Below are 21,791 nucleotides of genomic sequence, written 5' to 3'. Positions count from 1 at the left end.
AGTTAGCCTTGAGCTTTCCACCAGGGTCCTCAAGTACAAGTGGATGCAGACCCTTACCGGTTCAAATCAAACACATCTTCAGGAGGTCATCTTCAAGGAAATTTCCAGCAGCCTCGCTCTTCCGCAGGTGATGCTCTTTGCTGTCAACACCTCCTAGTGATTTCTCTCTAGCTGTAGCATAGTCCGTTAGTTGCAGGGGATTTTTTTTGTTCTGTTTTGTTTCTCCCTCTCTGGTTTAATTCCCTACAGCTTTGAAGTGGAAGAACCTAGTCTTCTCCACCCATGTGGTGTGATGTGGGATTGTCTATCTTGGAGCAATCTCCACATGTGTTTGCCATATAACAGACAACGATAAAAGCAAAACAAAGCTGCAAATACAAGAACTCTTCCCCCGTTCAGTATTCCTCTATGAATGTTTTTTGTCAGTGCAGCAGCTCAGGTGAGTTACAGTCGGGTTTTGGTCGTAGACAGAAATACGAGTGGAAGAAGAAAAGAGTTGGAAGTTATGAAAAAGAATAATAGGGCAAGAGGAGGAGGGAGAGAGGGTAGGAGGGAGAATTGATAAGGCAAAAAGAGGTACGTGAACTGAAGAAGGGGAAAAAACGGTGAGAAACTAGAGGCAGGGAGATGTTGTGTCAAAAGCAGAAGAGATGATGCAGACCTCTGGGATGGTAAGGTCTGAGGCTTGTGAGTTTTTCTTGGCAGGGTAGAGCCCTGCAGAATTCAGTATAATCTCTAGCAGGGCCCTTCAGTTTAGGGGCATATAAACAGAGGGAGGTTTATTGCGAATTCTGGTTAATAACTTTCTCAAAGGGGAAAACTCCTGTATTCTCTTTGAAATACAATTTCTTGTCTCATAAATTGAAACAGCTGTGACTGTTCCCTCTGCACACAGATTTTTTTTTCATCTTTTTCCTTTTTTGCTGGGTGTATGCGTGTGATTTTGCTTAATGATTTTTCCCCGCAGAAGGGACCCAGAATGTGGTGCTGTATACAGGCTTGTGATCAGTGTCTTTGCACAAGCACAAGAAAAATGCCTTGGGCATTTTCTGCTTTTAGAGAGGAACAAGTGTTAGGCTATTAGTCTGAATCTAACTTAGACTGCATTTCTCCTGAGAAAACTCGGTAGGAAATTCTGCAGCCTCATTCCCTAGAAAGGCCCTTGCCTAAGCTGAGATTCAATCTATCGCCTGCTCTCAAATCCTGGGGGTGGAAGGGCTGTTAGCACCTTCCCAGCTCCATGCAGACAGCAGAGGAGGAACTACAGATGAGCATCCCCATCACCAGCATCATTCCCATGCCAGCTTTTAAGGCATCCCCTCCTGGATGGGGCTGGTGATGGGTACCACAGTGCAGGTGAGGACGGGGCTTTCTGCCTGGAAAGGGAAGCGAGGCCATCTCCCTCCTCATGACTCTAAGCAGTGCTGAATACTCCCTGCCAGCATCAACCCATCTCAAACTCTGAGGGCTCTTAAATGTTTACTCTTTCTTTTTTTCTTAATTGAAAGAGCAAGGCTTGCCTGTAGGCTAGTGCAGAAATCATCCACTGTTGTGGATGACTGAGTGAACAGAAAGACAAACAGGCAGTCAAACCCTCCTGCCTCCAACTCGCTGTCTGCTCCAAGTTAAGGTGCTCGAATCCCTGAATCATTAGGCAAGTGATGTATGAGTTAACATAGCATGCTGGCATGAGCAGCGTGTGTGAATGTCCATAGGAGGCTTAAATACAGAAGGTTATATGTCAACCTTCAGCCAATTTCTGTTTGGCAGGGGCTCAGGAAGGATTTTGATTTAAGTGAAGAAACACCAAAGCAGGTGTCTCAGTCTCTCGTTCCTCCAGCTCTCTGCCGTGACTCTCCACATGTGCCTCCAGCTGGAAGAGGAGCAGGGAATAGAAGAACCAATGGATTTCTCTGGATGTGAGCAGAGGCCCCTTCCCCTTGTGGCAGACCTCAGCCTTCCTGTTATATACAACAGATGCCTTTCTGGGCAAGCTGTGTGTGCAGTAGAGCACAGGGCGGTGAGGCCATGCCTCTCACTGCATTAAGAGCGGACTCGAGGTCTCCAGCAGGTTGGTTTTCATCCCCCTCCCCTCCTGCAGCAGCTCCCTGCCGCATCCCATCTTGCAGGCTGCCTCCTAGGCATGTATTTGGTGGCCCAGCTCTGCTGCGTGACACAGCTGGGTAATGTGAGGAGCCTTTGCATGCCAGAATTGATCAGGAGGTGAGGGCATCTAAACCTCCAGTGTTCCCAATGACAAGCGATGGGAGAGGCTCATGGTGCTTCTCTCCTCATTCAGCTTCTTGGCAGTCGTGCTGGCCTCCATGAAAAGCAGGGCTTGTTTGCGGCAACATCCTAGGGGAAGAAGAGGAAAAGAAATGTATGGGAGTTCTACCACAACTGCTTTGAAAGTGCTGGGGATTGTCTTCTAGATCTCCTGCAGTTCTGGCATTGTTCATGGGCTGGGACTGCAGCTCCTTCCTTGTCTTCTTGATCCATGAATCACGGGCAGTCCCATAACATGGAAACTTGTATTAGCTGAGATGTTTTAGAAGACTCTCTGTATTTGAGAAAGTAGCACTTGTTTGCCTAGAAATAGAGGGGTAGTTAGCTAATGGTGTACTCTGTCTGCCTTTAAGGTGATGTAGCAGGCAGAAAGTAAGGAGGAGTCAGCACCAAACTTGCCCACTCTGTCCCTAGCCCTCACTGTCAAAGGTCACGGGGACATCTTACCTGCGTACCAACTCGTACGTCCCGTGGATGTATACATTCTGCATAAGTGTCTGAGACTCTCAGTGACCCTGCTGGCAGCCTTGGGTTGCATGTGAGCAGCAAAATTGTTTACTACAGATCAATATTACTCAAATACATCTGAAAGAGTCAGGGCTCAGTAACCCCTTGTATGTTGTATTCCCAGCCAACGCTAGCTACTTCTCTCACCGCTTTGCCATGGTGATTCACCTTGCCTAGGCTAACCCTCTGCATCCCCTCACGTTTTAATCAACCTTTAATCCATACTTCATGCTCTTTAATCTGTCTCATTTCCTTATCTATTTCTTTTCCTCTCCTTTTCCTGCAGTCTTCTGTCTCTCAAACCATCTTCTTTATGCCTTTTTATTTTGTCTTGCTAGTTCTACCCCAATTCTCCATTCTCCTTCCTTCTCTTTTCTTCCCTCTCCTTCTTGCTCTTTGCATCCCCCTGTACGTGTAAGCTCATATTGCCTGAAAATTATCTCAGGACCTTCTGTTCTTAAGCCAGAGGAAAAAAAAAATAGTCTGTAGGTGAATTTACCATTTTAATGTAGTCAACATCCTCCCCTCCATCAACTGTTCTGAAATTGCAGACTGCTGAGATTAGTGGCATAAAATCCCACCAGGATATTGACATAACCTATAAGCTGGGAAGTTGTTTTAATCAAACCCAGCATCCCACTTGGAATGCTGGACTTAGAAATACAAGGACAGCAGTTTTGAGAGTAGCTGATAAATAAGGAAATAAGTGTTTGGGGAGAGGGGGTTTGAAAATCATTTTTTTATTATTTCAATATCTTGTGGTCAGAAGTTGCAGAATATTTTTTTTTCCATTGAGTCCTTGCCTACACCGAGTGCTCGGATGGAGTATTGGTATTGGAGAGGTGATAAAAAGGAATTCGATTGGGTGGCTGGATTATTAAGAGGGGCTATTATCCAGTAAAAGTGTCAGAGACCTCAGCCCACGGGGCATGGATGATTACTGTGGATGAATTCCTGGTCCTTGGAGGCCAGGTGGGAGGGCACGGTTGTCGTGTTTCCCCCCCATACACACTCCCTGAAAAATTTAGAGCAGCCTTGGATGAGGCACTCATAAAAGTGTCTGTTGTGTTGCTTGGGAAGCAGTGAACCAAAGAAAGAGCAGAAGGTAGCCAAAACTATTTGTCAGTCTCGATCTCACGAACCCCACCTCTCCCCGTGTCCCTCCCGTCGGTTTCTAAAGAGGCAGTCTTTGTCTGCAGTCTGTGTGACCGGCATCCCCAGATCAGCAGGCGAGGACAAGGTATCGACAAGCCATCGCAGGTACCTCCACTGGCAAATCGGATAAAGAGGAGAAGGCGTTGCAGTAAAGGAGAGGTGACCGAGATCTGTGTCCTGTGGTGCCGGTCAATATCCCTGTGCCGATGCAGGCCAGTGTTGCAGCACCCTAGTCTGCCAGGAGGGAGAAGTGGTCCATGTGCAGCCTTGGTTCATGCCTCAGGAAGTGAATTACGTGTGTAATCCACCAAGTGGGCATGAGAGAACTGAAAGGAGCTTGCACTTGAGATCAAGAGCATGTGAGGGAGAAGGCAGAGCTCCACTGTGCACAGAAGAAGGGAAAGGAGAGGTTGGGGCAGTCCCATGGGACGCGTCCGGTCCCCCTCAGCTGTCTTTCAGATCACCATATCCCTGACTACTGTGTCTCGATATCAGCAGGCGAACAGAGTCAGAGCAGCACAGCTTTGCAAAGCGTGGAGCGGCTTCCATACAGCTAAGACCAGAGCCCTTCAACAAGGTTTTTGTAGTGCAGTGAGGATAAATTAGGGAAAAAAGAAGCTAAGAGGAAGCGTGCTGGACCTTTGCACTGGTAGGAGGCCATGTCACACGTAGAGGTGGTGTCTGCCCGGGTCCAGGCGTGTTCTGAACACAGCCCCAGCACCGAGAAGAGCTTCCCACCTCTCTCAGCGTTCTTCTCCAGCTGCTGTAGGGGCTGGAGCCCTTGCCTGAGGAGCCTGGGGAGGCAGTAGTGTCCCAGCCCTTGGGGCAGCGGATGCAAACATTGCTCTGAACGGCAGTCTTCCGAAAAAAGAGAGGAAGCAAAGGAGCACCTGCTGCCACCTGATACACAGCTTTGCTGTCCTCATGAGAGACGGCAGGCTCATTCTCCCCAACTGCCTTCCCCCATCCACCTCATCACATTAATTCTCTGTCATGCTTTCAGTCCCACACCCACGCTTCCACGTGCATTTATCCACACGTGCACACTTTCACCCACCTCTCGCATCCCCAGCAGCCCTCGCACTGCTCTCCTTTCCATGCGTGGCACCTCTCGCCCACGCTCCCAGCTGGTGCCCGCCAGCTCTCACCGTGCTCTCACCTTCTCCTCATGCCCAGACCTGTTACTAGTTCAGCTCTGCGAGGTGTGTGTCCTCTCCGACACACGTCTGCAGACACACGGCCCAGAACGAGACCGGCGCTTACCAGGGTTAAAAATGAATATGCACGGAATGTCCCCTTTCTCTAAACTCACACCCTGATGATATAGCCCCCAAGGGGCAGGCTCTTCAGTGTAAAGACAGCTGGTTTATGGCTTTCCCTGAAGAAGAGCGTGGGGGAGGAAGGTCCAGCCCAGCACCTAGCCCTTCAAATGAAGTGACTTGTCAAGTATGCAACTGTGGCTGAGATCTGAGAAGCAGTAAATTTAGCAGCACTCACTTCCACTGACAGCCTGTCATGTGCTTGAAACATAAATAGTGGTGGAGACAAATCACTGCTGTTTTCCTATTAAGCTTTGGCCCACTGGCCTCCTAGCTTGCCAGCAGCATTTCTACCTGGTCTGCTGCCGTGCCTCGTCTCAGGGACAGATGTGCCTCCCCGCTGCAGGCTTTGGGAGAGTCGGGATGGGAATTATCATGCTGTTATTTCCTCAGGTGTCCTTGGTGTCAGGGTACTTGCTCATCAGCTGAAGGATTTTTCACTCGGGCCATGCGCTGACGGTCCCTCCTCCCTGCACCCAAGGTTGAGGGGACATGGACCCTCTCCCTAGAGTTCTCACCGATTTCACCCCTGCCCCTGGTTTCTTCCATGTAGCCTTCCAAGGTCATGCTGATGGAGTAAATGAGGCACTGATTTGAATAAGAGAGTAGAGGTGACATTTTCCAGTGCACCTGAGTGACTTGCAAGCACAAATGCCATCGAAAGCCACTGGGTCTTGTCCTGTTAAAGCATTTAGAAGCTTTTGGAAGCCCTGCTCTCAAGCATTAATTATTATACAACCATTTAATAAAACATGCTGTCAGAAGCTTCCATTAATCTTTACAGAGATGAGAGACATCCCTTAGTGCTCTAAATTGGGGAACTAGGAGCAAATGGACTCAGCACATTTCCCCGTCTTCCCTCTCTCTTACCAGGTGTGATCCCTCTTCCCCTCTCTCCTCAAGGAAGATGAAATCATGCCAGTGATTAAGGTGGCCTGCTCCGCGTTGGTTTAATTAGAACAACTGCTGTTTTAGTTATGGTAAAACTCTCACCGGTGTGCAGTTGCAAAGGCATGCTAATGAAACCCCCTGCCTCTTCGGGAAATTTGCAGAAAGGAGCCAGTGAGTCCTCCACGTAAAATGGATGGCTTTTCCTGCCTCCTTGGGTCAGTGCCTTCCAGCTGCCTCTGGTTCCCGTAGGCAGCAGTCCCTGCTAGGGGCTCATGGCAGAGCAAGGTGCTGGGCTCCCCAGAGGAGACAAACGTGTTTGGGGAGGGAGGAAGGACAGGGGAAGGGAGAGGTAAGTGAATTCCTGTCCATAACGGATGCAGAGAGGTGAAGCCCGGTGAGACACTTTTTATCGGCATGGTTTGTCATGGTATTCGTGTGCCAGCAGTGGTACAGTTGAAGTTTTCTGTAAGCATCAGGAAATCGAGACAAAGGTAACGAAATATCTCTTTGGTTTATCCTCCGACCCCATCATAGACTTTCATGGTAACATGGAAGAAGTTGGTTTGAAACCAGTTTTTCTGTTCGTCATCTTCTGCTTTCTCCTTTTCTGATGAACACCCCCTTTTCCCCGTTTTCCTGAAGGGAGAGGCCCTGCCTCACAGCCGTGACTCGCAGTAGTGCTGATGACCAGCAGCTGCCCTGCCAACTGCAAGAGCTGTGTCTGGGAGCTGAAAGAGCTCAAAAGCAGGGTCTGTGTTTCCTCACTGCTTGCCTCCCCGTACAATTATACAAGCTGCAAGACTAGTCACTGAGCAAATGCCGCCCTCCTACTTCGCAGTCCATGCCCTGCAACTTTGAGAGAGAGACTCCTTATTCTTTGGAAAGCAAGGGAGTGTCTAACAGCGTAGGAATTACATATCCTGCACTGAAGCAGTCATTTATCTGGACCACTATCACTATGAATCAACACCAGATCCCTCATATGACAGCATCACGGGAGCCAGCCCAGCTGTTCAGAAGTCCCTGCAGCGTGAGCCCAGACAGTTTTCCTCCCAGCACACCCCACTCTGCCCAAAACATCGGTGACCCTTGCCTCGATACCTGGCAGTGCTTCATGCGTACTCCATCCTAAATGCAGCCACCTAGCCTCATCTCCAAATCCCTTGTGTCCCCTGGAGAATATCCCCTTTGCTCCTTCCACCAGTGACAGGTATGGGGATGGTGTCAGGCAGTCTCTGTGCTGGATCTAATTGAGAAACATTGCAGCAGGGAGAGGGGTCGACAGGAAAGCAAACAAAATGATTTTTCAAGGAGCTAATCCACCTATACAAATATTGGCGCCAGCCATCACAACACACTGACATGTTTTTGAAAGGGTAAATCTTGCTGAGGGGTGGCTTAACTCTTTGACCCCATTTCCTCAGTTGAAAACTAGAGCTGTGTAAAAGATCAGTGGCAAGATCCAAGCTGATACGGAAATCCCTGGTCTTTAGGGTTTAGTTGTGAACTCGGTGCTCAGAGTAGCATCACTGAAAACAGGGATGAGCTACGAGAATTGCCATCTCGCAGAAGCGCAGGAGATTCAAGGGCTGTGTGATCTGGCCATGAAATGTTTGTCTCCGGCTTGCAGAGAAAGAGCCACAGCAACATGTAAGCTTCTAAGGTAATGCTGTTTCCTATTTCAAGTAAATTTGGGACAGTCTGTCATTTTTCAGGGCTTTTTCAGAGTTTCAGACATAAAAGGATGGAATCGTGAGGGCTAAATTGAATCTTTGTGTTGTTTTATGTGTATATATATATAATTTTTATGTTAGGTTGAAGTTCTGGGTTCATTCTCACCCCCTCATCCCAAGAAGTGTGAATGGATATGACACAAGGGAACAAACCCATTATATTAAAAAACATGGGAATTTCCACGGATGCCTACGAAAGCACTCCAATTGATTCTTGCACAATGGCGCATTGAGCATGTCTTGCTCTGTGGGAGACACAAGACTCTTGTAAGGAACAGAACAAGGATATTTAAAGATGCCACCAAGCACAGACCACCCCTATAGTTCTTACACTGGCCGACTGGCACAGCCAGTACCACTGTGCATCATCACATGAGGTTTCCCCAATGTCTGGGACTGACATAAGGATTTGTGGAATTAAACTCGGGACATTTCAGTCCATCCCAACTCTCTGCTGACAGGACAGAAACAGTGTATTTCAGTTGTGCTTCTTGTTGAGCATGCCCCAGATGAGACTTGTTGATGTTGATCTTTTCTTTGGCCTTGGGAAGAATTGGTTTTCAAGCTACATAATGATGATAGCATGAGTGCTTTCTCCAAGATGGGATAACTTGCAGGGAAAGGGGGACGTGAGGCTAAATGAGAGTAAACCAGGTGACAGAGGATCTCAGTGATTCCTCTAGCTGCTGCTGATGTCTACCCCACATTGTTGTAAAGTAACCTCCAAAAAGCAGCAGGCAGGAATTTGGGGATGCAGAAGCAGTGCAACTGTTGTTTTGTTCATGTTTGTATGTCATTTTCTTGGCAGTGGAGTTAGGTCCTGATGTTTGGTAACACCGTCATTACATAACTCACATTGCAGCATGCAACATTTAGGGAGCATAATATTGTAGCTGTGACATTAGATGACTTAATTTACCTCATGGCTGATAATTTACTCTGCACATTGGCATCACGGCCAAGTTTTGTGCAAGAGCAATTCAGCCATCAAAAAAATGCTGTTTTGTGTTCATTAAAAAAAGCGTTAGCAACTTTGGATCCAATTCAGTAAGTAATTCTGAAAAAAAAAAAAAAAGAGAGATGGATATTAAAAACATATGTCATTATCTTTGACATGAAGTCATAAAGTCATCTAGTCTTTAGACAAGAGGGAGTGGGATTTTGGAGACAGAGGCTGCTTTCACCCAGAGGAGTTTTACTCTCATGCTAGATTTGCAGGGTTTGGGGGAACGTCTCCACGAGGCTTGCAGTATTTCTGAGCTCCTGGGGCACAGCCCATGGCTGGAGAGGGAAGGCAGTCAGCCTTGCACGTAAGGAGAAAATGGGATCACTGCTGAGTAAGGTCCCACGAACGCCAGGGAAAACCATGCCAGGGTGTTTCCTCCTGATCTGACTCATTCGCATTCATGGAGCCAGAGCCGGGCCAGAGCCCTCGCTGGCACTGCACTTGTTTTTTGGTTTATGTGCAATAGCTACAGACCTAAGGGCATGGGAGGCATGAGGCCAGCTTACACAATAAATACCCTGCTGTGCCTTGCTGCCTAAACAGAGTAATTATTGCCGTGCTACATCTGACCCCCCTGTCCGTGTCCCTCTGGCAGCGGTTATCTCACGGCTCCCATTGCACAAGGGAGGCCGGTGCCTCTCTCTATACTGCACATCTCCCTGTTTGCCACCATCTCTCCTCCACCTTCCACTCTCACTCCTTGGCTCAGCACATTTCTGTGTCCATAGCTGACCACCATTTTCTCTTTTTCTTAGCCTGTGAAGAGTCTCACTTTGTTTCCATTTCTCTCCCTCAGCCTCTGTCCTTCTTTTCATTCCCTCTCTATTATGTTTCATTTTCTCCATCTATTTTTCTCCGTATCCCACACTGTGCTCATTTTTCTACCTTCCCTCCTCACTGTAGCGTTGTAGCACTAGCACTCCCTTTGCTCATCCACCATCTGCTGCTCTCCACTGATCTCTTTGCTATAAACAAGCTTCTTCAACTAAGGGAGAGAAAAATTGCCAAGCTCATTGGAATCTGTGATGGGTGAGGGGATGGAGACTGATAAATGAAAACTTCAAAGTTTTGAATTAAAAAAAAAAATGTCAGCTAGATGTAAAACAAGAAAATGATGTCTAAGGCTCCCTTGGCTATTTTTTGTCTTTCAGAAGCCTTTTTGTAGGGAATGTGTGGTGCAGAGGGAAGGAGGGAAGTTGGGAGGGCAAAGACCTTAAACAATAAATGGACAGTGCAGAGAGAACAAAAACTTCTACTCAATATTGGAAGTTGCTACACACACAAAAAACTTCAAATGGCGTTTATTGATTTGCAATCTTTTTTTTATCCCCTTGCTTCTAGTTTTAGGCAGAGGAGGGCCCAACAAGGACACATAGCCCCTTCTGCTCTCCCCTTTTCCACAACTACAAAGAGCCTTGGAAGAAAAAACAAATGCAAAAGCAGGGTATCTGATCTTTTTTCCACATACCAAATGCAAGCAGATAGTTTCAGTGGGCTTGGGCTTCAGATTAAGAACACAACTGTATTGAAAAAAAAGTCACTAAAGAAATTTCTGCACGAGGAGAAGCCCAGTGTTGGAGGCACAAACAGGTGGGGACGATGGGCGCGTGATAGCCAGCTCTGCAGTGAGCTGTCTGGAATCACAGGAAGGGATGGATGCTCTGGGAGGAAAAGAGCTGCACCTGCACGGGGGAGCCCTCTCCTGCAGGGACTCCTGGAAAGCCCCTCACTGGGATGGGGTTGCACCAAACCAGACAGAGCAGCCAGGGAACAGCCCTTGTCAGCAAGGATGGTTTGGGCGGCAGGGTCAGGGCTCTGCCCATGGCTAGTGCACCCTAGGCAAACGTCTTCTGTTATTTGGAACCAAGTAGCTTGCTTGCCAGGAGCTGGCAGTCCCTCTCTTCACCTAACAGAGTATGTTCATTGTTATCTCTACCAGAGAGCATTGTCCCAACCCTCTCCCTCCCTGCTTTGATAAACTGCGTAGTGACAACCATCAGCCTCCTGCCAAAGCTGCCTCCTGCACGGAAACGTTTGTAAATTTACTCCGCGTCTGAAGCTTTGTTTCTTTTCCCCCTGCCCTGCTTTGCCTTGGAGGTTAGAGTTAATATGACTCACCTAATCTGGCTGCCAAGGTGAATTAGTGAAAACATCTCCACAGCTCTGTGCAAGATATCACAACCTGACATTTTTCTAACACACTGTGATATATCTTTTCTCTCTCTCTGATGTGTACTATGACACCTCAAGTTTATATAAATGCTCTTTGTTAGGAATGCTTAATGTACTCTTGGGGGGGGGACAGGGCTGCAAGCAAAGGGGTCCAACTTGCAAATGAGACAAGTCTGGATTTTGTGGGAAAACGGTGATGCCAGTGTTGAAACAGATCTCTGGTGCAGGGGCAAGAACAGTGCTACCACTATTTCATCCGGAGACTGACGGGCTGTCAAAGCTTCCCCTGAAGCGCTATGCTCATATCTGTGTCCTGGGGCAGGGCAATGAGGAGCTGAATAGGCCTATTGATATCTTCGGCTTCCCTTTAAAACAGAAGCCTTCCCTTTCTCTCATGCCCAAAGAGCTCCAGTGGGCAAAGCAGCGGCTCATCATCTGTTGGGAAGGGTTGTGCATGCAAGGTTGTGCAGAAAGCCCTTCTGCTGGACATGGTACACAGATTAGACTTCTAAGTGCATGCGTGTTTATCAGGGAAGAGCCGAAAAATATCTTCCCTTAGGAAAGCGTGTACCTTTTAGGATACTTTCTGGAGCCCCACTGATGTAGTGCTCTGACAGACAGACTTAACAGCACCCCTAATGAGGGTGCCACTCCATTAGAGCTGGTAAGTCACCCTCAACCCTCTTTTCATTACTGTGACAGTCTTGTGACAAGGGCAAATTGCAGGAGAAGCAAGTCCCACTTGGAATGAGCCCTGTGTATAAGCAAGGCAGAACTGCAGAGCAAATGATTTGCAAAGTGGAGGCAAATTATGTTTTAACCTTTTCTCTGTAAGCCTTTCCTCAGTGTCCGATTAACTTTCCAGTCAACTGGCTGACCTACCAACTGGGAGGGCTGCTGTAAAAGGAGGCAAGTGTTGACCGTCGGCTCAGATTGGGGGTGGCATTTTCAAAGAGAGTTATTAGCAGGTAACAGTATGTTGGAAGACGATCTGGGGATTAAAGGAGATCTCAATCAAAAATGAATCATGCTATGACGAAAACACAAAGTATGTGTTGGCTGTACAAAGAGCAGCCCAGTGCAGAAGTGAGGCAATCCTTCGTCTGTAGTAATTCCTCATCTGAAGTGCTGTGTTCAGTTTGGGGTGTTGCACTTCCAGGAAAATGTGAACTTGTCAGAGAGGTCTAAAAGGAAAGAGCAAGAATGATCAAGGGTCTACAAAACCTCACCTACAAAGAAAGGTTGAAAGACCTGACACTATTCAGCCAAAAGAAAAGAAAAAAAAAAAAAACAGCAACAACTAAGGAAGGAACATAAGTAAGTGATTTAAAGTTGATAAAAGGCTATTGCAGAGAAGGAGGGAATGATTTGTTCTTTTTGTCTATAGTGACTAAGGAAAAAAAAAGCCTTAAATTGCAGCAAGGGAGACTCGGGTCAGACTGCAGGGAAAATGGTTCCAGCGGTAAGGGTGGTGAAGCAGGGGAACAGACCGTCTGGAGAAGCTGCAGAGTCTCTGTTGCTGGAGGGCAGGGCAAGACCATCTCCCTGAAAGGGCCCTTGTAGCGTGCTGAGATTAGGGAAGGGGTTTATGGTGACTGAAGTCTCTTCCTGTACCAGGACTGACCTAACTCTGCCCCTACAGGAGGTGAGATTCCCAAGTATATTCAGGAGTTACCCCCAATAAAAAGCACCTGTGAAAACCCTGCCCTTCCTCTTTCTCCATGAGCTCTCCCCTGGCTCTCCAGAGCATCAGCCCCAGTGCGCAGCAGAGGGTTAAGAGCAGTGTCCCAGCTTTGCCAATGGATTACCTTGTAAAATACACAGGTGCCACGGAGCAAGGCCTTTCGGCAGCCTGTTAGGGAGTGGGAAAGCCTGCATCAAAGCTGTTGTAAATTTTAGACGTAGCAATGAGATTTCCATTCACCTGAACAGCTGGTAGGAGTTGGAAAAGGGATTGCTGGTTAGTCCTGCTGAAAGAAAGGGGAAAGCTTGTCTTTGCATGAGTTTAATAAGTACACATGCTGAGTCTCCGTGACGGGGGTTGGTTTTCCTCTAGAATGGTTCTGAAAATTGCCTGGGAAAAAAAAAAAAGGCAAAAATAATTGTGTGAAGGACAGAGTTCTGAGCAGATTGTGAAGTTGCTGAAGTCCCTATCTCTGGTGCAGAAGGCAAATGCATGCAGCTGGCATCACCACCGTGTGTGCAGCCAGCCTGACCTGGCTAATACGCTGCAGCAGACGCGTGCTGGTGTGGTGGGATTCATTTCAGGGGGCTCCGCAGGAGAGGGGGCTTAGCTGCTGCTTTCACTCAGTGCTGCAGAGCCCAGGACTACAGCCCTGTCGTCCAGGCCCTGGTTGAAGTCCATCAAGCAAGTGCTGCTGTGAAGTGGGCAGGATTTCAGAAGTGCTCAGCACCCTTGGAGCGGAAATCGTCTTCCGGGCAGAGCTTCGCTGGAAAATCTGACCACTCTCTTAGGAGCCTGAAAGGGAGCCCTTGTGTGCTGACCTTCTTTTTTTTAAAAAAAAAAAAAAAAAAATCTGGCTCTTACCCTTTAAGGCTTGGTGGATGATTTCTCTAAACAAACCCAGACACGCAGCTGGGGCTCGTGGCTTTGCATGCTGCAGCCCCCAAAAAGTGTGTGTGTGGGGGGGGTTGTCTCCCATCACAGTGCTGCCATGGTAGTTCATAGTCTTTCCAGGAGGAGCCTTTTTCTACTTTGCTTTCTGAAGGAATAGCGTAGATACACCAATCCTAATATTTCATGCTTCCCTGGCACCTTTCATCCAGCAACTCCAGTGTGCTTTGCATGCATTAACCTCAGTGCCCTTCCCTGACCGGGAGGTGATGGCAGAGAGGGGCGATTAGCTGCAGTTTACCGGGGGAAAGCAATGAGTGCCTCACCCAGGGTCAGGCAGTGAATTAAAAGCACGGCCGTAGCCCTCCCCTGGTTCCTGCCCCAGCTGATGCTCAAGTCTCTGCTTTCAAACCTGTCGTAGCAAGGCAGCACGGCTTAAATGCGTCCTCTCGCATGGACAGTAGGTGGAGGATTCGTAATGATTATTGGTTTTCGCAGATCAAATTACACTTTGTTTCTCTCAGTTTGGATGTGTTTAACTGTAGCGTGAACTGATCAATGACACTTCAGGGTGGCGGTTGCTCCGAGAGACAGAAAGACATTTTTCACAGCTTTGCGGTGCCCAAAGGGCTGCTGACAATACAGCAGCTCGTCTGAGGAGCCAGCCACCCCTGACCCAGCACGTCGGCCACAGGCTGACTTCTCATGGTCACACCACCGAACTTCAGTCTCAAATGGTGAAGATTTTGCTTTTTGGTCTGGACAGCCTACAGGATGTGCAGCACTTTGCTACCGCTTGTATGTTTCCTTCCCAGTTTTCCAAACCAAGTTTTCAATAACTAAATAAAATGCAAATATCTTGCTGATACAGCTTCTGAAATAACCTCAAAATAGCTCCCTCAATGGCTTTTGTTTATTTGCAGAATCGCTGTGGTGATTGTTCCTCCATAGGAATTAAGCAGAAGACTTCCCCAATCTGTATGCCAGGCAGAGCCACCATCTGTATTTTTCTCTTCTGCAGGCAGAGAGTTTGAAGGTGAGGAAGAGTATCTGGAGATCCTGGGGATCACGCGAGAGCAGTCGGGCAAGTACGAGTGCAAAGCTGCCAACGAGGTTGCTTCAGCAGATGTCAAGCAAGTCCGGGTCACTGTGAACTGTGAGTACCTCACGACGGGAGCGGGTCCATGAGGAGAGCTTTCCCCACGGCCACAGGTGGCTTAAGGATAAACGGAGAAGCCTCTCCAGGTCTAAGTTACAGGATCTGAAATGTGGGGCGCTTACCGTAGGGTATAGTTTGTGCTTTAAACCTGGAAATATATAAGAAAAGTGGGGGAAAAAGAGAGAAGGAGAGCGAGAAGCAGTGCATTGCCCCTCTCCCCTCAGTATGGCTGGCGATGCCTTGTTCTTACTCATTGATATTCGGGAGAACAGTAGCGTGAAGAGAAGCTTCAGCAAGGCAGCAAGGATAGATAAGGTTCAGCCGGCTCAGAGCAAACGCGCCTGCCTGCACCCAGTCGTCTCGGCAGTGCTTACATGGGTATCACGCCCCAGGGGCTTGGGGGCACACGTGGTAGAGGCACGCGTTAATGAGAGGGGCCAGAAACGTGACTTTTAAGCTGGCTTCAGGTCATTTGTACAAAGCCCTCCGTGCACCAATGCAGCACAGAAAAGGGTTCAGCCAAAGGAGACTGCAAACCGTCTGAAAGCACTCAGAGTCACAGCTAGCTATGTGGCTTCCATCCACACCCCACACCTCGATGAATCCTTTCTGGGTGTTGCTCTAGCGAGTGGGGCATGGACCACATCGGCCATGCCTGCACACACAAGATATTTCAGCCTGCCTTTAGTAGCACAATCCTGCGTGTGTGTATGTCCACATCGCTGTTTGTATGGCTCGTGTTTGGCACTGGAGTGATTTAAAAGGAATATCCCCACCTGCCTGTGCTGTTCCCCTGCTTGGAGGTTAATACCTCCGCAGCAGGGATGGATAAATGGGACGTACATCCTCTCTAGACCTGCTTCAATTTACTCAGGCTATTAACTTAAACTGAAATTGGAGATGGTTACAGGCACGTTTCAGGGTGCATATACGTGCCCTTGATTCATGGGTAAGCACTCCCTGGGAGTGGGTTAGGGCAGAGAGCTGACAGCAACAAGTGTCTCAGCTCATCTCAGCCTCGTTTGCCACTCCATGTGGTTTTAGCACCTCTTTATACCGTTCTTGCTCTTCTTTTCTTTCTTTCCTTCTGAGCCATCACATCAGATCAACTCTTCTGTCTTGCTTTAGAAGTCAAGGTTATAGGCATTGCTTCTGGGCTCCCTGCAGTGTCTTCAGATTCCACACCATTTTTTTTGAATTATCCTAGAAAAATGAGTGACAGTAGTTTAATAAAGGCTGCTTCTTGGGCCAAATTTTGCCATTAGTATGAAACTGTAGTAGCAGATTTTCTGAACTAAAGCTTTTTTTTTTTTTTTTTTCTGTCTAAAGTATTTTTTTTCTTTCAAAAACAGCCAAATTTATAAACCTGAGGCATTCCATGAGAACCAGTTAATGTTTTCAAATATTTCTGTGAAGCGTAATTTCAATGATGCCTTTAACATGGTTGAAACAGATTGTTTGTATAAAGTCAGTGTTTGATTTTGACTTTGTTTCAACTCATAGTAGCTATACTAGAGTAATATCTTAAATATTTTTACTGTCGTAGCACATGAAAATGAAATGATACAATATTGTAATATTATTACATGGCCTAATTTGTAATGTGCACAAATTATAATTTCCTTCAGGACAGATCTTTTGTTGCCAAGCAAAGGGAAAAACTCAAAGAGTTCATGAGGGCCTTGCACAGGAAAAAAAAAAATCAGTCCTGTTTGGGAAATGAAAACCAGATATTTGCATACGTCTTTCCTTATCTTGCTTCTTTAAATACACCACAAGCAGTAAAAATTATGAAAATCACAGTAGGTTTGAAAAATGGGACCTGCCCAACGTGAGGAGCTTCCTGGCCATCTCTTATCATCTCATCTCTCGCTGAGGCTGTGGAGCAGGCAGCTTGTCAGCCCGGACTGCAGGAGAAAGCATCATCTCTTTGCTTTGGTCTCACACTACCACCTTCAGGCTTTGTGAGTAATGGCTCTGGCTCACTGCAGACAGGGAAACTGAGGCCTGGGGAAGAGCAGAGGGCAAACCCCAGTGAAAGGGAACCAGCTCCTGGCTTCCCCAGCAGCATACAGCCAAACACAGAGCGGCTGCATTTTCAAGGCTCACAGAAAGGTGCTGTTCATTGCATGACTCATCACATGTGCTGGATTTAGTGAGGTGGAAAAGGTTTTTCTTGCTGCAGACAGCAGGAAGATATACTACTCAAACAAAAAATCAAAGAAGGATGCTTAAAAAATCACCTTCACTATCCTTTTATTACCCCTCCTCCTTTCCAAATTAAAATATTTACGTGAACCCACAGCCTTTGAATGTAGGATCCTATTTATGTACACTTATTAATATTTATGATGTTAGAGGGCGCACTGCAATATCCCTAAAGCCCTGCATAAAATCCCAATTAAGGTCAGGAAAGGGATCACATTGAGATGGCTAATGTGTTCGCAAGAAACTTCTCACCATACATTTTCCAGACAGAACTATTTTTTTTTCTTTGACTGACACAATCCATTTTGATTCTTATTTCTGGCCTTTCGGTACCAGGGTGGATACAGACAGCGGAGCTGTATCCTGCAGAGGGAAGGTGCTTTATGGCAGCCTGAGTCTCAGCAGAGCAGCCGGCTGAGCTGCAGCCCCAGACTCTCAGAGTATCCAAGCACCCGTGATGGCAGACAAGGCACTTCCTCCCTCTCAGCAGCCAGGTGGAAATAATTCTGCCTTTTAGTTTGTAAAGCCTGTCACTTAACATTTCAGACACGGTGCTGAGAGTGAAGGCACCGGCGCCTACCCTGCCCAGTACCTGGGCCCTGCTCCAGCAGAGCACACCGATGCTTCCCAAGTTTTGCTTGCCCGTGGCACAACTCTCAGGCTTTGAAGTGAGCAGGGGTGAGAGCACCAGGCTGGGCTGAGGACAGGCTTCACACAGAGCTAGCACGAATAAACCCCTGCGAGCCTGTGACAAAGTGTGGTGTCTGGAAGGGCTCGCGCAGGCCTTGTGGCCTTGCACCCCTCAGGGAGGTGTCTCAGCGAGAGGTCTGGCTTTCAAAGTCGCACCCACAGCTCCTGCTAAAGCTCCTCCATTTTGAGCCGTGAACGTCTTTCTGCCCTCAGCCCTTTCCTTTCTTATTATAGTGTTGACGTTAGACGCAGAGGTTGTACAGAAAATAATGTTTCTGTTAGTGTTAAATTCCTACTTTCTTCCTTTCACTGCTGCTGTCTTCCTTTACCATTGCTAGCATCTTTCTCTCATCTTCTTCCCTCTGATGAGCCCATGTGCACTAGAGAGCCACAGGTAAATATTCATAAATTACATAACTCCATCATTAACCTTAACTCTGCCTGTGTGTGCCTATGCATTTATGACAGAGGGCCAGTAAAGAGAAGCATGCATATGGAGTGGTGCTGGCATAACGTATTAGGGGGAGTTCAAAGAGCAGGTGTTCTCCAGGGAAGCAACGAGGTGTATGTGCCACAGCATACAGCAGCTGCGGGCCTCCGCCAGCCCAAATAGTTTGGCTAAGGAAGCCAGCCCTGAAGCAGTTTCACTGTTTCCTTCCATCTGAAAATGTGTGAAGTGACCCAGTGTTTCCTCCCTGCAGACCCTCCCACCATCACAGAGTCCAAGAGCAATGAAGCGGCCACAGGACGACAAGCCTTACTCCGGTGCGAGGCATCAGCAGTGCCCACACCTGATTTTGAGTGGTACAGGGATGACACCAGGTAAGACCATTAGCTCTCCTTTTCCTTTCTCTTCTTTTAAGTCCAACAGAGGATCTTCAGAGCTGTTATCATCCCCAGTTCTTCTCCTCAAGCAAGTTACTTTCCATGAGCCCTGTAAGTCACGACTGTCCCATCAGCCTAGTCAGAGGCAGTGTGTTAGGGGCTGGAGGAAGCAATCCTTCTCTGTGCCAGGGTTGCTGAAGGAAGTGCTAAGGATGGGGCTCTTGCCTTCAAGTCAGTAATGGGCCAATTTGCAATTAAGACATCCATAATACATTTCTTCCTGCAGATGTTCATGCATAAATGTTCATCCATGATACAGAAAATAAAATAAGCAGCGTTGGTCCCCAAGTAAATAACACCACTCTAACTGCCTTCATGTAGAGGATGGTGCTCCTTGAGGTGTAAGGCTCCCCCATCTCTGCAACCTGAGCCACCTGGGTTTGCATGGGGGGAGAAAATGAGAAAAGGAATCTATCTGTTCCTTATACCTGAGCATTTACTTTGCATTTAGAAGTGGTTTTATTATTGCAGTTTTTAACCTGACCCACATGTCCAGGCTCAGCAGTGGCTTGCTTTTGTTAAAGCATGTATTAGATTAGCTTAATTGGTGTGTTTCACTAAAAGTCTTTTCTCCAACTATAGACTAGCCCTCAGCTGGCCATGGTGCATTCATTTCCCAGTGTAAGCCGGTGCCGGATAAAGGATTCTTCCCTTTCCCTCAGCTTTTCTTTCTTCTCCACTACTTTACCAGTGGCATTTCTCTCCATTGTGCTCCTTCTTCCTTTCATTCCCTCCTCCTGCTTTCCATCAGTGCCTCCTCTGTCCTCTTCCTTCTCCCATCTCATCTCTGCCTCCCTCCATCCTCACCTGCCAGGTGGTCCAAATGACTTTGGTTTACCACCCACCCCCTGGGCTGTGATTTCCTCCCCGATGCCCAACTGCCATTGCACTGCACGCCTCTTCTCCTGTCTTCCCAGGATAAACAGCGCCAACGGTCTGGAGATAAAGAGCACGGGGAGCCAGTCTCTGCTGATGGTGGCCAACGTCACTGAGGAGCACTACGGGAACTACACCTGCGTGGCTGCCAACAAGCTGGGAGTCACAAACGCCAGCCTATACCTTTACAGTAAGTATGGGAGAGGGTGAAAGGAGGTCCAGACCGCTCTCACAAAAACCAGGCTTGGTAGTAAGCACATGGGGACACTGGTACACAAAACTCAGGAATGATCTGCTTGCCAACCCCCCAGGACCTCCAGCTGGGAACTGACTTCAGACACATACGTGTTCATACTGACAGTGAAACAAGAACACAGCCAAATTAAAATGTTTACGGTCAAGCCCTTTGATCGACTTTCTTTGCTGAAGTCAGGTTTTGTTAAAGTAATAAAAACATGTTTGTTTTAAGGTTAGAACCAAAGACCCCGTTAGAATGACAGGCCTTTTAATAAGGGGAGGAAAGACCGGGGCTCGGAGGGTCTGTGACAGCTGAGAAATGACAAGTAATTCAGAGAGATGGAGAGACTAGCCACTGAGCCTGAGGAGAACAAGAGAGTCAAAAAAAAATAAAATAAAATAAAAAAATAAAAAAAAATAGAGAGAGGAATGACTTTGAAAATAGGAGGAAAATGGAAAGGAAAAAAAGTGGGATAAGACAGAATGATTTAAAGGGGCATACTGTAGGGAACATGGGGAAAAAGGTAATCAGCAGATGAAATATGGAACAAAATTCCTGGGATCTCATTCTGCTACCTTTCAATTACTGAGTTTACTGCAGTAAACTTAAAAGCATGGAAGCTGGGACTACACCAAACTCCAGAACAGAATCACCTGCTGAATCTGAATTTTGCAGCTGGTTCAAAACTTGCCCTAAATAAAGGCCCTGCTCCTTTCCTCCCACCCATGCACATGTACAAACTGAGGTTTATTCAAAATCCAGTTCTGGATCCTAGGCACAACACTTGGACTCAGCTTACAATGCACATTATTATTGCCACTAGAAATAGACTGCAGCAGAATGACCCACTCACATGAATGCACCCAAAGACCAAGAAGTGACATAGGGCTATATTCCTCTGATGTTTCCACACTGAATTAAAACACTCAGGCCGTGACCTGCATGACCTTTTAAACAGAAAAAAAAGGATAAACTATGCAAAGCTGTCTAAATATGAGAGGCAGTTTAGTCTAGTTTCTGCTGTGTGTGGTCAGATTACTGGAAGCACCAGGAAAAAAAAAAAAAGTTTTTGGTTTGTTTTTTAACAGATGTAGTGGAAAAGGATAAAACCATTGGTGTTCTGTGTTTACCATCTCTGGATTTATTACAAGTGCAGTTTGAATTATTGCAAGATTTAGGAGTGTTCTACAGATTTTTTTTTTCCTAAAGAATCAGTATTATCATAAAATAACATATCTTTGATTTCCTGCAGCATTTGGTCACAGAAACAAAGCAAATTTCTACTTTGAAATTCTTTTTACCCTGGTCTTGTGACTGTCATGAGATTCAAATAAAATCCTCAGGCAGCAATTTAGAGCACAGTTTTCAAATACTCCAGATTTGTTCTTGCTGATATTAATATAATGCTAAGTTTAGAATCAATTATTTGTGGCTGAATTCTAAATTTGGCCCTCTCTGTTGGTTCCTGTTATACAGATGAGCTGAAAAGCATCACTGAAACAAAATATAAGATGAAATTCAATAATGTATGTATGCACACGTGATTTTAGATGGGGGGTTGGTTTTGCTAGAAAAGCATTTTGCATTGAGCTTCACCTCAAAGGATCTCAAAGGATTTGCTAGCAATGAATATTTTAACATTGCAAGTTATTCAGAAATTGGTGAGTGTTATTAGCACCATTTTGCAAGAAGAACCTAAGAAATAGAGTGAAGGAGCAGTTTACCCATGGTCATAAAATCAGTGGCAGAACCTGTAAGAGAACCAGGGAGATCTTGCAAAGTTGCTGATACCTATACCAAGAGGAAACATGTCAAATATTGGAGATGACTTGCAACAAGGAAATAAAGTAAGGATTCTATTTTAGCCTCCTTTTGATGCGTATGGAGGTAACTTTCCTTCTGTCGAGTTGTTGAATTTTGTTTATCATTTTTACCTTAGAAATTCAAGTCCTATTTATGCTGCGAAACACTTGAGAGCTTGTGAAGTAGCAACTTCACAAGAGCCAGAAGAATGGAGGTGCAGGAGCTGAGAAAGATTTGATGATTTTTATCAGATTGTTTCTAACTTTTACTTTTGTTGCTTAGTTAATC

General features: G+C 46.7%; 1 protein-coding gene across 10 annotated transcripts in view; it reads left to right on the top strand.

The window, feature by feature from the left end:
• Nucleotides 1-21,791, top strand: part of LSAMP (limbic system associated membrane protein) — a 966,851-nt gene that overhangs the window by 919,926 nt on the left and 25,134 nt on the right. For all 10 annotated transcript variants that reach the window (XM_083819698.1, XM_083819693.1, XM_083819696.1 and 7 more), the window contains 3 exons: nucleotides 14,666-14,800; nucleotides 18,403-18,523; nucleotides 19,504-19,652. In XM_083819698.1, the coding sequence (XP_083675824.1) occupies nucleotides 14,666-14,800; nucleotides 18,403-18,523; nucleotides 19,504-19,652 (405 nt within the window). The remainder of the gene's footprint in view (nucleotides 1-14,665; nucleotides 14,801-18,402; nucleotides 18,524-19,503; nucleotides 19,653-21,791) is intronic.

This window comes from Anser anser (genome assembly GCF_964211835.1).
Source record: "Anser anser genome assembly, chromosome: 1".
NCBI lineage: Eukaryota > Metazoa > Chordata > Aves > Anseriformes > Anatidae > Anser > Anser anser.
The sequence above is the reverse complement of the archived record's forward strand: the minus strand, read 5'-3'. Positions and strand labels throughout refer to the sequence as shown.